The following is a 14,252-nucleotide window of genomic DNA, read 5'->3' on the forward strand; positions in this document are numbered from 1 at the left end:
CTCTAAGAGATCTTTCCTGACTGCAAAGTCTAAAACAGTGCTCCTTGTCTCCCTCTGTTCCTTTACGCTGCTTCAGTTTTCTTCATAGCGCTCATATCTGTCTCCTGTAGTATTTATACAATGGTTATTTAGCAATTTTCTGCCTCCTAGATGTTGTCCTGAAAAATAACTGGAGGACAGAAACAGTGAATGGATGAACTTTATTGGTTTGGTTCTGTTCCTGCCCACTGTGCCTACAAAGCTGCCCAGCACAGTAGACGTTCCTCTTCGTGAGTTCGTGTTGAGTGAAAGAATGTTAAGTTGGGATTGTCTTCTCTGTCCCTGGGCACCCTTCACTAAAATCATTTTCAGAAGTATCTGTAGCATTTTTATTTCAGGAATGTGTTGGTGTGCTTCTACAATTAGAATAAATGCAGGGTGGAGGGAAAAATTCCACACCAAGTGGAAGCAGCCACTCTGGTCACCCCTAAAAAAGGTCAGCTTGCAAGATACTGTGGAGGCCACATTGCCCAACCAAACCTATCCTCAGTTAAGCACTGGTGATGCTTTGAACATGCTGGGTGCATAAGAAAGAAGCCACAATGGGGCTTACACCATGGTGAATTTCTAAACTTGACCAGTTTTACCTGAAGGCAATGCCTCAAATACCACTCACTCTCTCTAAAAGTAGATGGAGAACATAGCTGGATTCTCCCTGCCTCCCCACCCTGCTTGATGGTAGAATATACTGCAGTAACTAATGTCTTGGTGGGACATTTTTCCCAAGTAAGTTTTTAAGTATATAGGTCATGGGTTCCAGACAACTAATTTGGATTGGTTTAACATTTTCAGCAAAGCAAAAACAAAGATTTTCTCCATCCATCTTCCTTCACTCAGATTCCAAGCATCTTTGCTATGGTCTTTGACAACACCATGTCCTAGATGTGTTAATAGCACATTGCCTCAGATACCTGCTCTATGAAGTAGAGATAGGCTTATTTTCTAAATGTGGTGACAGTTTTTACTTAATCTTGTGCATCCTAAGGATTTATTGGATTTCGTTAGAAGTGAAAGTCTCTTATTCCAGTGAGACACTGTCCAGGCCATAGCTGTTGAAGGAGTCCCACTTCACCCAGGCATCAAGAACTTCTCTGGCACTCTTAGACTTAGAGAATAAACATATGGTTACCAGCAGGGAAGTGTAGCGGGGAGGGATAGATCAGGAGTTTGGGATTGCCATGTATATGCTGCTATATTTAAAATACATAACCAACAAGGACCTACTGTAAAAAAAATTTTTTTAATTAAAAAGTGAATTAATTTACAGTGGAAAAAAATAAAGAACTCATCTGGTTGAGACAGAGCAGAATATGGAATGAGGGAGAAATACTTTAGCTAGTAACTGGAGAATTTTGATTTGCTTTGACTCCTTATTCGAAAGAGGAAGATAGCAAATGTATAGTATCATGTCACTGCAAACAGTGACAGTTTCACTTCTTTTACAATTTGGATTCCTTTTATTTCTTTTTCTTTTCTGAATGCCATATGTAGGACGTCCAAAACTATGTTGAATAAAAGTGGTGACAATGAACATCCTTGCATTGTTCCTGATCTTAGAGGGAATGCTTTCAGCTTTTCACCATTGAGAATGATGTTAGCTATGGGTTTGTCATCTGTGGCCTTTATTATATTGAGGTAAGGTCCACAATGCCCACTTTCTGGAAAGTTTTTATATAAATGAGTGTTGAATTTTGTCAAAAGCTTTTTCTGAATCTATTGAGATGATCACATGGTTTCTTTTTTTTTTTAACATCTTTATTGGAGTATAATTGCTTTACAAGGGTGTGTTAGTTTCTGCTTTATAACAAAGTGAATCAGCCATATGCATACATATATCTCCATATCCCCTCCCTCTTGTGTCTCCCTCCCACACTCCCTATCCCACCCTGCTAGGAGGTCACAAAGCACAGGGCTGATCTCCCTGTGCTATGCGGCTGCTTCCCACTAGCTATCTATTTTACATTTGGTAGTATATATATGTGAGTGTCACTCTCTCACTTCGTCCCAGCTTACCCTTCCACCTCCCTGTGTCCTCAAATCTATTCTCTACGTCTGCATCTTTATTCCTGTCCTGCCCCTATGTTCTTCAGAACATTTTTTTTCAATTCCATATATATGTGTTAGCATATGGTATTTGTTTTTCTCTTTCTGACTTACTTCACTCTGTATGACAGTCTCTAGGTCCATCCACCTCACTACAAACAACTCAATTTCGTTTCTTTTTATGGCTGAGTAATATTCCATTGTATATATGTGCCACATCTTCTTTATCCATTCATCTGTCGATGCACACTTAGGTTGCTTCCATGGCCTGGCTATTGTAAATAGTGCTGCAGTGAACATTGTAGTACATGACTCTTTTTGAATTATGGTATTCTCAGGGTATATGCCCAGTAATGGGATTGCTGGGTCATATGGTAGTGCTATTTTTAGTTATTTAAGGAACCTCCATACTGTTCTTCATAGTGGCGGTATCGATGTACATTCCCCATAACAGTGCAAGAGGGTTCCCTTTTCTATACACCCTCTCCAGCATTTTTGGTTGTAGATTTTTTGATGATGGCCATTCTGACTGGTGTGAGGTGATACCTCATTGTAGTTTTGATTTGCATTTCTCTAATGATTAGTGCTGTTGAGCATGCTTTCATGTGTTTGTTGGCAATCTGTATATCTTCTTTGGAGAAATGTCTAATTAGGTCTTCTGCCCATATTTGGATTGGGTTGTTTGTTTTTTTATATTGAGCTGCATGAGCTGCTTGTATATTTAGGAGATTAATCCTTTGTCCGTTGCTTCATTTGCAAATATTTTCTCCCATTCTGAGGGTTGTCTTTTTGTCTTGTTTATGGTTTCCTTTGCTGTGCAAAAGCTTTTAAGTTTCATTAGGTCCCATTTGTTTATTTGTGTTTTTATTTACATTTCTCTAGGAGGTGGGTCAAAAAGGATCTTGCTGTGATTTGTGTCATAGAGTGTTCAGCCTATGTTTTCCTCTAAGAGTTTTATAGTGTCTGCCCCTGCATTTAGGTCTTTAATCCATTTTAAATTAATTTTTGTGTATGGTGTTAGGAAGTGTTCTGATTTCATTCTTTTACATGTAGCTGTCCAGTTTTCCCTGCACCACTTATTGAAGAGGCTGTCTTTTCTCCATTGTGTATTCTTGCATCTTTTATCAATGATAAGATGACCATATGTGCATGGGTTTATCTCTGGGCTTTCTATCCTTTTCCGTTGATCTATATTTCTCTTTTTGTGCCAGTACCATACTGCCTTGATTAATGTAGCTTTGTAATATAGTCTGAAGTCAGGGAGCCTGATTCCTCCAGCTCCGTTTTTCTTTCTCAACATTGCTTTGGCTATTCAGGGTCTTTTGTGTTTCCATACAAATTATGAAGTTTGTTGCTCTAGTTATGTGAAAAATGCCAGTGGTAGTTTGATAGGGATTGCATTGAATCTGTAGATTGCTTTGGGTAGTAGAGTCATTTTCACAATGTTGATTCTTCCAGTCCAAGAACATGGTATATCTCTCCATCTGTTTGTATCATCTTTAATTTCTTTCATCAATGTCTTACAGTTTTCTGCATACAGGTCTTTTGTCTCCTTAAGTAGGTTTATTCCTAGGTATTTTATTCTTTTTGTTGCAGTGGTAAATGGGAGTGATTCCTTAATTTCTCTTTTTCATCATTAGTGTATAGGAATGCAAGAGATTTCTGTGCATTAATTTTGTATCCTGCTACTTTACCAAATTCATAGATTAGCTCTAGTAGTTTTCTGGTAGCATCTTTAGGATTCTCTATGTATAGTATCATATCATCTGCAAACAGTGACAGCTTTACTTCTTCTTTTCCGATTTGGATTCCTTTTATTTCTTTTACTTCTCTGATTGCTGTGGCTAAAACTTGCAAAACTATATTGAATAATAGTGGCGAGAGTGGGCACCCTTGTCTTGTTCCTGATCTTAGTGGAAATGGTTTCAGTTTTTCACCATTGAGAAAGATTTTGGCTGTGGGTTTGTCATATATGGCCTTTATTATGTTGAGGTAAGTTCCCTCTATGCCTACTTTCTGGAGGGTTTTTATCATAAATGGTATTGAATTTTGTCAAAAGCTTTTTTGCATCTACTGAGATTATGTATGGTTTATATCCTTCAGTTTCTTAATATGGTGTATCACCTTGATTGATTTGAATATATTGAAGAACCATTGCATTCCTTGGATAAACCCCACTTGATCATTGTGTATGATCCTTGTAATGTGCTGTTGGATTCTGTTTGCTAGTATTTTGTTGAGGATTTTTGCATCTATGTTCATCAGTGATAATGGCCTGTAGTTTTCTTTCTTTGTGACATCTTTGTCTGGTTTTTGGTATCAGGGTGATGGTCACCTTGTAGATGTGTTTGGGAGTGTTCCTCCCTCTGCTATATTTTGCAAGAGTTTGAGAAGGATATGTGTTAGCTCTTCTAAATGTTTATAGAATTTGCCTATGAGGCCATCTGGTCCTGGGCTTTTTTTGTTGGAAGATTTTTAATCACAGTTTCAATTTCAGTGCTTGTGATTGGTCTGTTTATATTTTCTATTTTTTCCTGGTTCAGTCTCGGAAGGTTGTGCTTTTCTAAGAATTTGTCCAATTCTTCCAGGTTGTTCATTTTACTGCCGACAGTTGCTTGTAGTAATCGCTCATGATCCTTTGTATTTTTGCAGTGTCAGTTATTACTTCTCCTTTTTCGTTTCTAATTCTGTTGATTTGTGTCATCTCCCTTTTTTTCTTGATGAGTCTGGCTAATGTTTATCAATTTTGTTTATCTTCTCAAAGAACCAGCTTTTAGTTTTATTGATCTTTGCTCTCATTTCCTCCATGTCTTTTTCATTTATTTCTGATCTGACTTTAGGATTTCTTTCCTTCTACTAACTTTGGGGGTTTTTTTGTTCTTCCTCTAATTGCTTTAGGTTTAAGGTTAGGTTGTTTATTTGAGATGTTTCTTGATTTCCTTGAGGTAGAACTGTATTGCTATAAACTTCCCTCTTAGAACTGCTTTTGCTGCAACCCATAGGTTTTGGATCGTCATGTTTTCATTGTCATTTGTCTAGGTAATTTTTGATTTCCTCTTTGATTTCTTCCGTGATCTCTTGGTTACTAAGTAGTGTATTGTTTAGCCTCTATGTGTTTGTATTTTTTGCAGTTGTTTTCCTGTAATTGATGTCTAGTCTCATAGCATTGTGGTTGGAAAAGATACTTGATACAATTTCAATTTTCTTAAATTTACCAACGCTTGATCTGTGACCCAAGATATCATCTATCCTGGAGAATGTTCCATGAGCGCTTGAGCAGAAAGTATATTCTGTTGTTTTTGGATGGAATGTCCTATAAATATCAATTAAGTCCATCTTGTTTAATGTGCCATTTAAAGCTTGTGTTTCCTTATTTATTTTCATTTTGGGTGATCTGTCCAGTGGTGAAAGTGGGGTGTTAAAGTCCCCTACTATGATTGTGTTACTGTCAATTTCCCCTGTTATGGCTGTTAGCATTTGCCTTATGTGTTGTGGTTCTCCTATGTTGGGTGCATAAATATTTACACTTGTTATATCTTCTTCTTGGATTGATCCCTTGATCATTATGTAGTGTCCTTCTTTGTCTCTTATAATAGTCTTTATTGTAAAGTCTATTTTTTCTGACATGAGAATTGCTACTCCAGCTTTCTTTTGATATCCATTTGCATGGAATATCCTTTTCCATCCCCTCAAATTCAGTCTATATGTGTCCCTAGGTCTGAAGTGGGTCTCTTGTAGACAGCATATATATAGGTCTTGTTTTTGTATCCATTCAGCCAGTCTATGTCTTTTGGTTGGAGCATTTAATCTATTTACATTTAAGTTAATTATCGATATGTATGTTCCTATTACCATTTTCGTAATTGTTTTGGGTTTGTTATTGTAGGTGTTTTCCTTCTCTTGTGTTTCCTGCCTAGAGAAGTTCCTTTAGCATTTGTTGTAAAGCTGGTTTGGTGGTGCTGAATTCTCTTAACTTTTGCTTGTCTGTAAAGGTTTTAATTTCTCCATCAAATCTGAATGGGATCCTTGCTGGGTAGAGTAATCTTGGCTGTAGGTTTTTCCCTTTCACTTTAAATATGTCCTGCCATTCCCTTCTGGCTTGCAGAGTTTCTGCTGAAAGATCAGCTGTTAACCTTTTGGGGATTCCCTTGTATGTTATTTGTTGCTTTTCCCTTGGTGCTTTTAATATTTTTTCTTTGTATTTAATTTTTGATAGTTTGATTAATATGTGTCTTGGTGTGTTTCTCCTTGGATTTATCCTGTATGGGACTCTCTGCACTTCCTGGATTTGATTGACTATTTCCTTCCCCATGTTAGAGAAGTTTTCAACTATAATCTCTTCAAATATTTTCTCAGTCCCTTTCTTTTTCTCTTCTTCTGGGACCCCTATAATTCGAATGTTGGTGCGTTTAATGTTGTCGCAGAGGTCTCTGAGACTGTCCTCAATTCTTTTCATTCTTTTTTCTTTATTCTGCTCTGTGGTAGTTATTTCCACTATTTTATCTTCCAGGTCACGTATCCGTCCTTCTGCCTCAGTTAATCTGCTATTGATTCCTTCTAGAGAATTTTAAATTTCATTTATTGTGTCATTCATCATTGTTTGTTTGCTCTTTAGTTCTTCTAGGTCCTTGTTAAACGTTTCTTGTACTTTTCCATTCTACTTCCAAGATTTTGGATCATCTTTACTATCGTTACTCTGAGTTCCTTTTCAGGTAGACTGCCTATTTCCTCTTCATTTGTTTGATCTGGTGGGTTTTTACTTTGCTCCTTCATCTGCTGTGTATTTCTCTGTCTTCTCATTTTACTTAACTTACTGTGTTTGGGGTCTCCTTTTCGCTGGTTGCAGGCTCATAGTACCCATTGTTTTTGGTGTCTGCCCCCAGTGGGTAAGGTTGGTTCAGTGGGTTGTGTAGGCTTTCTGGTGGAGTGTACTGGTGCCTGGGTTCTGGTGGATGAAGCTGGATCTTGTCTTTCTGGCGGGCAGGACCACATCCAGTGGTGTGTTGTGGAGTGTCTGTGAACTTAGTATGATTTTCAGCAGCCTCTCTGCTAATGGGTGGGGTTGTGTTCTCGTCTTGCTAGTTGTTTGGCATTGGGTGTCCAGCACTGGAGCTTGCTGGTTGTTGAGTGGAGGTGGGTCTTGGCGTTGAGACGGTGATCTCTGGGATAACTCTCGCCTATTGGTATTACGTGGGACCAGGAGGTCTCAGGTGGTCTGATGCCTGAACTTGGCTCTCCCACCTCAGAGGCTCAGGACTGACACCTGGATGGAGCACTAAGATCCTGTCAGCCACATGGCTCAGAAAAAAAGGAGGAAAGAAAGAAAGAAAGAAAGAAAAATAAGGTTATTAAAATGCAAACTAAAATTATTAAAATAAAAAAATTAAAAAGTAAAGAAAAGAGAGGAGAACAAGCAAACCAATAAACAAATCCACCAATGATAACAAGCACTAAAACTATACTAGGATAAACATATAAATCAGAAACTAGTCAGTTGCATACAGCAAACCCCAAGTCTACAGTTGCTCCCGAAGTCCACCGCCTCAATTTTGGGATGATTCATTGTCTATTCAGGTATTCCACAGATACAGGGTACATCAAGTTGATTGTGGAGATTTAATCCGCTGCTCCTGAGGCTGCTGGGAGAAATTTCCCTTTCTCTTCTTTGTTCACAGCTCCTGGGGTTCAGCTTTGGATTTGGCCCTGTCTCGGTGCGTAGGTCGCCTGAGGGCATCTGTTCCCCACTCAGACAGGATGGGGTTAAAGCACAGGCTAATTAGGGAGTTCTGGCTCACTCAGGCCGGGGTGAGGGAGGGGTACGGAATGTGGGTTGAGCCTGTGGTGGCTGAGGTCCGCCTGACATTGCAACAGCCTGAGGCATGCTATGTGTTCTCCTGGGGAAGTTGTTCCTGGATCACAGGACACTGGCAGCGGCGGGCTGCACAGGCTCCGTGAGGGGTGTGGATAGTGACCTGTGCTTGCACACAGGCTTCTTGGTGGCTGCAGCAGTCTTAGCGTTTCATGCCTGTCTCTGCTGTCCGTGCTGATAGCTGCAGCTCATGCCCATCTCTGAAGCTTGTTTAGGTGGGATTCTGAATCTCCTCTCCTTGCGCACTCTGAAACAATGGTCTCTTGACTCTTAGGTAGTTCCAGACGTTTTCCTGGGCTCCCTCCCGGTTAGTTGTGGCGCACTGTCCCCCTTCAGGCTGTGTTCACGCCGCCAACCCTAGTCCTCTCCCTGGGATCTGACCTCTGAAGCCCCAGCCTCAGCTCCCAGCTCCCACCTGCCCCAGCGGGCTAGCAGACAAGCCTTTCAGGCTCTTGAGTGCTGGTCGACACCAATCCTCTGTGCGGGAATCTCTCTGCTTTGCCCTCTGCACCCCTGTTGCTGCGCTCTCCTCCATGGCTCCGAAGCTTCACCCCCGCTCCCCCCTCCCCCATGTCTCAGCCAGTGAAGGGGCTTCCTAGTGTGTGGAAACTTTTCCTCCTTCACAGCTCCCTCCCAGAGGTGTAGGTCCTGTCCCTATTCTTTTGTCTCTGTTTTTTCTTTTGCCCTACCCAGGTACCTGGGGAGTTTCTTGCCTTTTGAGAAGTCTGAGGTCTTCTGCCAATGTTCAGTAGGTGTTCTGTAGGAGTTGTTCCACATGTAGATGTATTTCTGATGTATTTGTGGGGAGGAAGGTGATCTCCATGTCTTACTCCTCTGCCATCTTGAAGGTCAATCATATGGTTTTTATTCAGTTTGTTAATGTGGTGTATCACACTGGCTGATATGCGGATGTTGAAGAATCCTTGCATCCCTGGGATAAATCCCAAGTGATCATGGTGAATGATCCTTTCAATGTGTTCTTGGATTCATTTTGGTAGTATTTTGTTGAGTATTTTTATGTCTTTGTTCATCAGTGATATTGACCTGTAATTTTCTTTTTTGTGTGATATCTGTGTCTGGTTTTGGTATAAGGGTGATGGTGGCCTCATAGGATGAGCTTAGGAGTGTTCCTTCTTCTGCAGTATTTTGGAAGAGTTTCAGAATTATAGGTGTTAACTCTTCTCTAAATGTTTGATAGAATTCACCTGTAAAGCCGTTTGGTCCTGGACTTTTGTTGGAAGTTTTTAAATCACAGTTTCAATGTCAGTACTTGTGAATGGTCTGTTCATATTTTCTATTTCTTCCTGGTTCTGTCTTGGAGGGTTGTACCTTTCTATGAATTTGTCCATTTCTTCTATGTTGTCCATTGAAGATAGCAAATATAGAATAATTTCTCTGGACTTCAACTTATTTTGTTTTTAACATGCAAGAAGATTTAAATTTTGTACTTTCATTTCTTCCAGGGATTTTTTAATGGAAGAGGATTTATATTCAAAAGTGTGGCATGTCTGTTTTGTCAGAATTTTATGATGGAAGTGCTTTTATACATTTTAATATTAGATATGCATGTGTTATGTAATCTCACTACAGAACCTCTGATTACTGTACTGGATAATATGATGGACATAATTTTGATGGCAGAAAGAGGAGGTTGTTGGGGTTTTTTGTTTGTTTGTTTGTTTTCAGTCCTGAGTGTAGTGTGATCCTAGGGTTGATTGAATAAGTGAACTATTTTCATCCATTTTACAATTTTCTAGGGATAAAATCTCAATTGCTTGCCACTGGTCCTGAGAGGATCCATAAGTAAGGAGTGTTGGCATTGGGGAAATGACCTCATCACGTACTACCCTAGTAGATAGCTTCTCAGATTTTGGTTAAAACTCATATCTTCACCATAGACAAAGGGTTATGTACAATTGATTAAGAATATAAAGATCTGGGGAATAATATGGGAAGAGGGTCTTCTTTTCTAATCCTTCATGTTAGTTTAATGTGGAGTGTATAATAATCTTTGTCTCAGTTCCATCCCTCACTCACTCCTTTCATGTGGTATGAATTATCCAGTTTTAGAGAATTTCAAATGAGATTATTGGATGAGAAGTGCATAGTTCTGTCCTTTCTCTACCCTTCTTCTTTGGCACTAACTTCGAGAAGAAAGTGTATCATTCTGTTGTGCCCATCCAGATTGTAAGTTTTGCAGGGGCAGTTCCAACAGGTAGAACTGATGTTGTCTAGTATTGCCTGAGTAGGGGCACAGAATCTGTCTTTCTGGTGTCCTCTTGCCCACAGATACATGCCACACTTTCCAATATTAACTTTATCAGCCATAGGGTAATCTGTCATCTGCCTTTCTTTCTTAACCTTTTTCTCAAATGGTCTGAATTTGGGGAAGGAGAAAGGTGTAATGGATTGTTTCCCCTCCTCAAATCCTGAGGCTATGATAGGGTATTTTGTTTCTTGGCTGAAAAAGGAAATCAGGACAATTCGTCACTTCTAGAGCATCTCACTGAGCTCAGTGGAAAAGAAAAATATCACCGATATGATTCTTATAATCTAAAAATACACTGTAGCTTGGAAATATAAATGTTCTTGATTTGAAGAAATGGATAACTATTTAATAATATACTAAGTGACTAATTAGAATAATGTGGGGAATTATTTCACCAGTGCTTGAGATGTCTTCAACCATGACCTCTAGCTATGGGACTGTTTTAGCATCATTAAGCTGCCATAGCTGTACTCAGTCCATTCCACTATGTCACAGAATGTTTATTTTCCACATTTCCAGCCCATTAACATCTCTAATACAACATGGACTCTTGCAACCACTCCTGGTCTCATAATTGGTGAATAATGTTTGTGAAACACTCCTGACATCTTTGTATTCAGGAAGCAGAGGAAAGACCTTCCTAGGAAGTAGATTTCAGTTCATGCAGGGCCAGTCTATAGCTATATAGGGATAAAGATATTTTGTATTTTGTTTGTGCCATAGAGGAATGAACCAATACCCTAAGCATGTTGGCATCTCTATTGTGGGAAATTTTAACCTGGAGAGAAGATTATAGGAAATATGGTAGGTGACTTCAAGTGTTTTAAAGAGGTTTGTGGAGTTTGTGTTCTAAAATGTTCCAGAAGGCAAAGTAAGAATAAATGGGTGGTAAGCACAAGCTGGAATACTTTAGTTTAATGAAAAAAAGAACTATCAACAAACAATTACAGCTGTCCTGCCATGAAATAAGCACCTTCAGTAATAGTAAAACTGCCTTGCATCAGCTCATGGTGATGTCATCCAAAAGATTTCAACTAAGACTGCAACATCAGACCCAGTCCACTTGAACTCAGATAATCTATGATTCTATAAAAGTTTTTCCCATAAGCAAAACACAAGGAAGTTTGAATTCCATTTTTGGAGGAGAAAAATTTAATATATTTTATCTTATTATACATTTCCCCTAAATTACAAAGTCAATAGCTGCAAATATATTCTGCTACAGAGCTTTCTGTAAGAAATATCTCTATAAGAAAATACATCTCATTAACATTTCCTGTAAATAAATTACTTCAAATAATAATTTTTGAAGGGATGTACATAAGGAAAAAAATGCAGAAACCAGATAGCTATATAAGAAATGTTTGACTAAAATGTTCCATTTTCATGTTGCCAAGCTTATAGAAACCTGCTTGTTTACAGACTTTGGTTCTTGGATAGATTAGCTAATAAGTTTTAACGGACATGTGGGGAAAATGTAAATCTTAATCATACTTGTAAATGTATGTGGGAAGCTGAAATTCTTAATAGACATGCAGGCTCAGGTTGAGTTTCTACTGGGAGAACTTGAATGTGAGACTGCAACTGGGATTTAAGTAAAAGAAAATTAAGGAGTGACTTAAGGTCTATAAAAGAAAAGGTCAAAAGTAACAACTATAAGATAACTTTTTTGCTTTATGCTCTAGACATAATATTTAGAACTGAGTAAAGTAAAAAAGTAATAAAATGGATTCAAAGAATTTAGAACCTGTGGTTTCTATAGATTAGCAAAATGTCCATTTTACAAGTTATTCCATTTATACTTTTTTAATCTCAATGACTGCAGAAAACAGAAACTGTATCTTTGGCAAAGAAACAGCTGTTGCAGAGAGAGGCTGGTGCAGAAAAAATCAGATGGTGCCAGCCAGTTAGAAAGAAGCTTACCGAGGGCAATGGAAGCTTACTATATCCTACCTGCCTTGGAGTCCATTTAATGAGACCTCCTCATGTTAAGATTATTTTAGGACCTCAAAAATAGAAAATAAATATTTTGAGGACAAGTAGTTGTTAACTCACGCTGAACTCATCTGTGTAGTAAATATTGTGATAGCAAATCCCATGGAAAACTTCCATTTAGGTTGTGCAGCCTTGGACTTCAAATATGAAAAGTGAGTTTGTGCTTCAGACATACGATCTATGTGTTGCCAATACTTGACAACGTTTTCCCTATTTATTTCCTTGCTGTGCTTCAGTGCAGGACACATGTAGCTCTTTTATCAGCTTTACCCTACTGTACTGCAGAGTATGTAAAGAATAAATGTCCAATTCTATCAAAAATAGGAAATGCCAAAGCTTTACAAAATGTGATCTAGTAACTTTTATTTTGGGCATCTTAAAACTTTTACAATCTGAAAATTCTGCTCGGTGCTATTCACAAATAACGTGTATAATATGGAGAATAAAATGGGTAGGAATCACATACAATCAAGAGAGATGCAGTTTAGATCCTTTAGAATCTGAATGGATTATTTTTGTCTTATTATACTGGTTCTTATTAATTATAAGTGAAATTAAAGTTTTGAAAAATGTAAATAAGCAGTGTGAGGAAAAACGAGTTTGTTTTTTTCTGAAGGACTAGACAAAAGACCTGTGATTATTTTGATATTATTTGGAAAATATCGACTGCTTTTTTTCTTATCATCTACGAAGGTCTTTAATTGAGTGGTAAGAAGTAGTGTTCCAAATTAAAAGGTGATTCTGTGTTGCAAATTAACTCTGCTCCATGCTTTCGTTTCCTATTTAACTCTTCTTTTCATGTTTTAGAGTCTATTGTATGCCAGGATATATGGGGAGTATTTTGTTGTTAAAGTATAACTTTAAAGAGAAATATGGCTTTTAGGTTATTTTTATAGGCAATCAATCACCAATGTGAAGGAACCTGATCCTCTAGCACAACCTAAACTGCTGGAAAGTCACATGGTATTCGTTAGTAATTTCACTGTTTTTTTTTTTTTTTGAGTCATAGCATTTTCACAAATGTATACATTATTTACATAAACAAGGTGCATGGTGGAAACACACTGATTGTACCACACTCGTCACCCTTTCTAATCTGCTCCATTTTCTTTCTCTTTCTGTGATCTATATTCTTATGACATTCCTCATTTTCGCCCTTCTGAAATCCAAATCCTGTTTTCCCCCATGCTATACTGTATTAAATACACAGATTCACAGTCTGCTAGTGATGCTTTTCTTCCCTCAGAGGTGGTCATATTTTCTGGCACACGTGGAGTCTGGCTTTGGAGGAGTAGGTGGCATCTTTCCATACTTTACAAGAAAGGCCTTTTGCGCAGTCACACCGCTGGAAGATTTCCAGCCCGTGAGAGCCCTTCTTGCGTTGCTTGGTACAGACTTCTCCCTGATGGAGCACTGGTTTGCAGATTTTGGTCCAGAAGTGACGAGCACAGCAAAACCCTTCAATGCAGTCTGATGATCGTAGACAGGGGTCTCCTTCATGCCCTACGGAGATGATGACCAAAATATTTCACCATGACACTTTAGAAAAAAATCTTCTCCTTACTTTGGCATGGTGTGCTTTTAGATATTTCTCTGTTCTTTTTTTGTTTACTAGGTGAGTGAAAATAAGTACACAGAATTGCTTTCAAATTAATTAATTTGGTATCTTCTTGGAAAGAGTAAACAACTCTGATTCAAGGAGAAGGCTGTAATTGTCTGGGACTCCTAGAGACCATGTATCGGTTAAAATCTAGCCAGGAACACAGAATCTCTGAGTATTCAAAAGAGAAGATATTTAATGCAGAGAACTGGTCACATAGGTAGTGAGTGGCAGGGCTAAGAAGTACCAGAGGATGGTAAAGCAACACAACAGGAAGCCACTACCACATTTAGTCTGGAGGAGCCAAAGGAGCCGGTGGTATCTGAACGGGGCAAGGGTGGCAACTGGAATCCCAACAGGCCCACCTGGCAGGAGCTGAGGCCCCACCGAGGTACAGCTCTGCCAGAAACACTACCTGAGGCAGAGAGAATCTGTTG

The 14,252-nt window shown here is 38.7% G+C and overlaps 1 protein-coding gene and 1 long non-coding RNA gene across 3 annotated transcripts in view; one reads left to right on the top strand and one right to left on the bottom strand.

Annotated features, from left to right (window-relative positions):
* The window catches only part of LOC117201211 (uncharacterized), an 81,376-nt gene that overhangs the window by 52,468 nt on the left and 14,656 nt on the right, over nt 1-14,252 (top strand). The gene's annotated exons all lie outside the window — the stretch shown is intronic.
* The window catches only part of DKK2 (dickkopf WNT signaling pathway inhibitor 2), a 101,893-nt gene continuing 98,990 nt past the window's right edge, over nt 11,350-14,252 (bottom strand). The window contains exon 4 of the mRNA XM_004269601.4: nt 11,350-13,718. Within this exon, the coding sequence (XP_004269649.1) occupies nt 13,468-13,718 (251 nt within the window). The 3' untranslated portion in view covers nt 11,350-13,467. The remainder of the gene's footprint in view (nt 13,719-14,252) is intronic.

Source organism: Orcinus orca, chromosome 4 (assembly GCF_937001465.1).
Source record: "Orcinus orca chromosome 4, mOrcOrc1.1, whole genome shotgun sequence".
NCBI classification, from domain to species: domain Eukaryota; kingdom Metazoa; phylum Chordata; class Mammalia; order Artiodactyla; family Delphinidae; genus Orcinus; species Orcinus orca.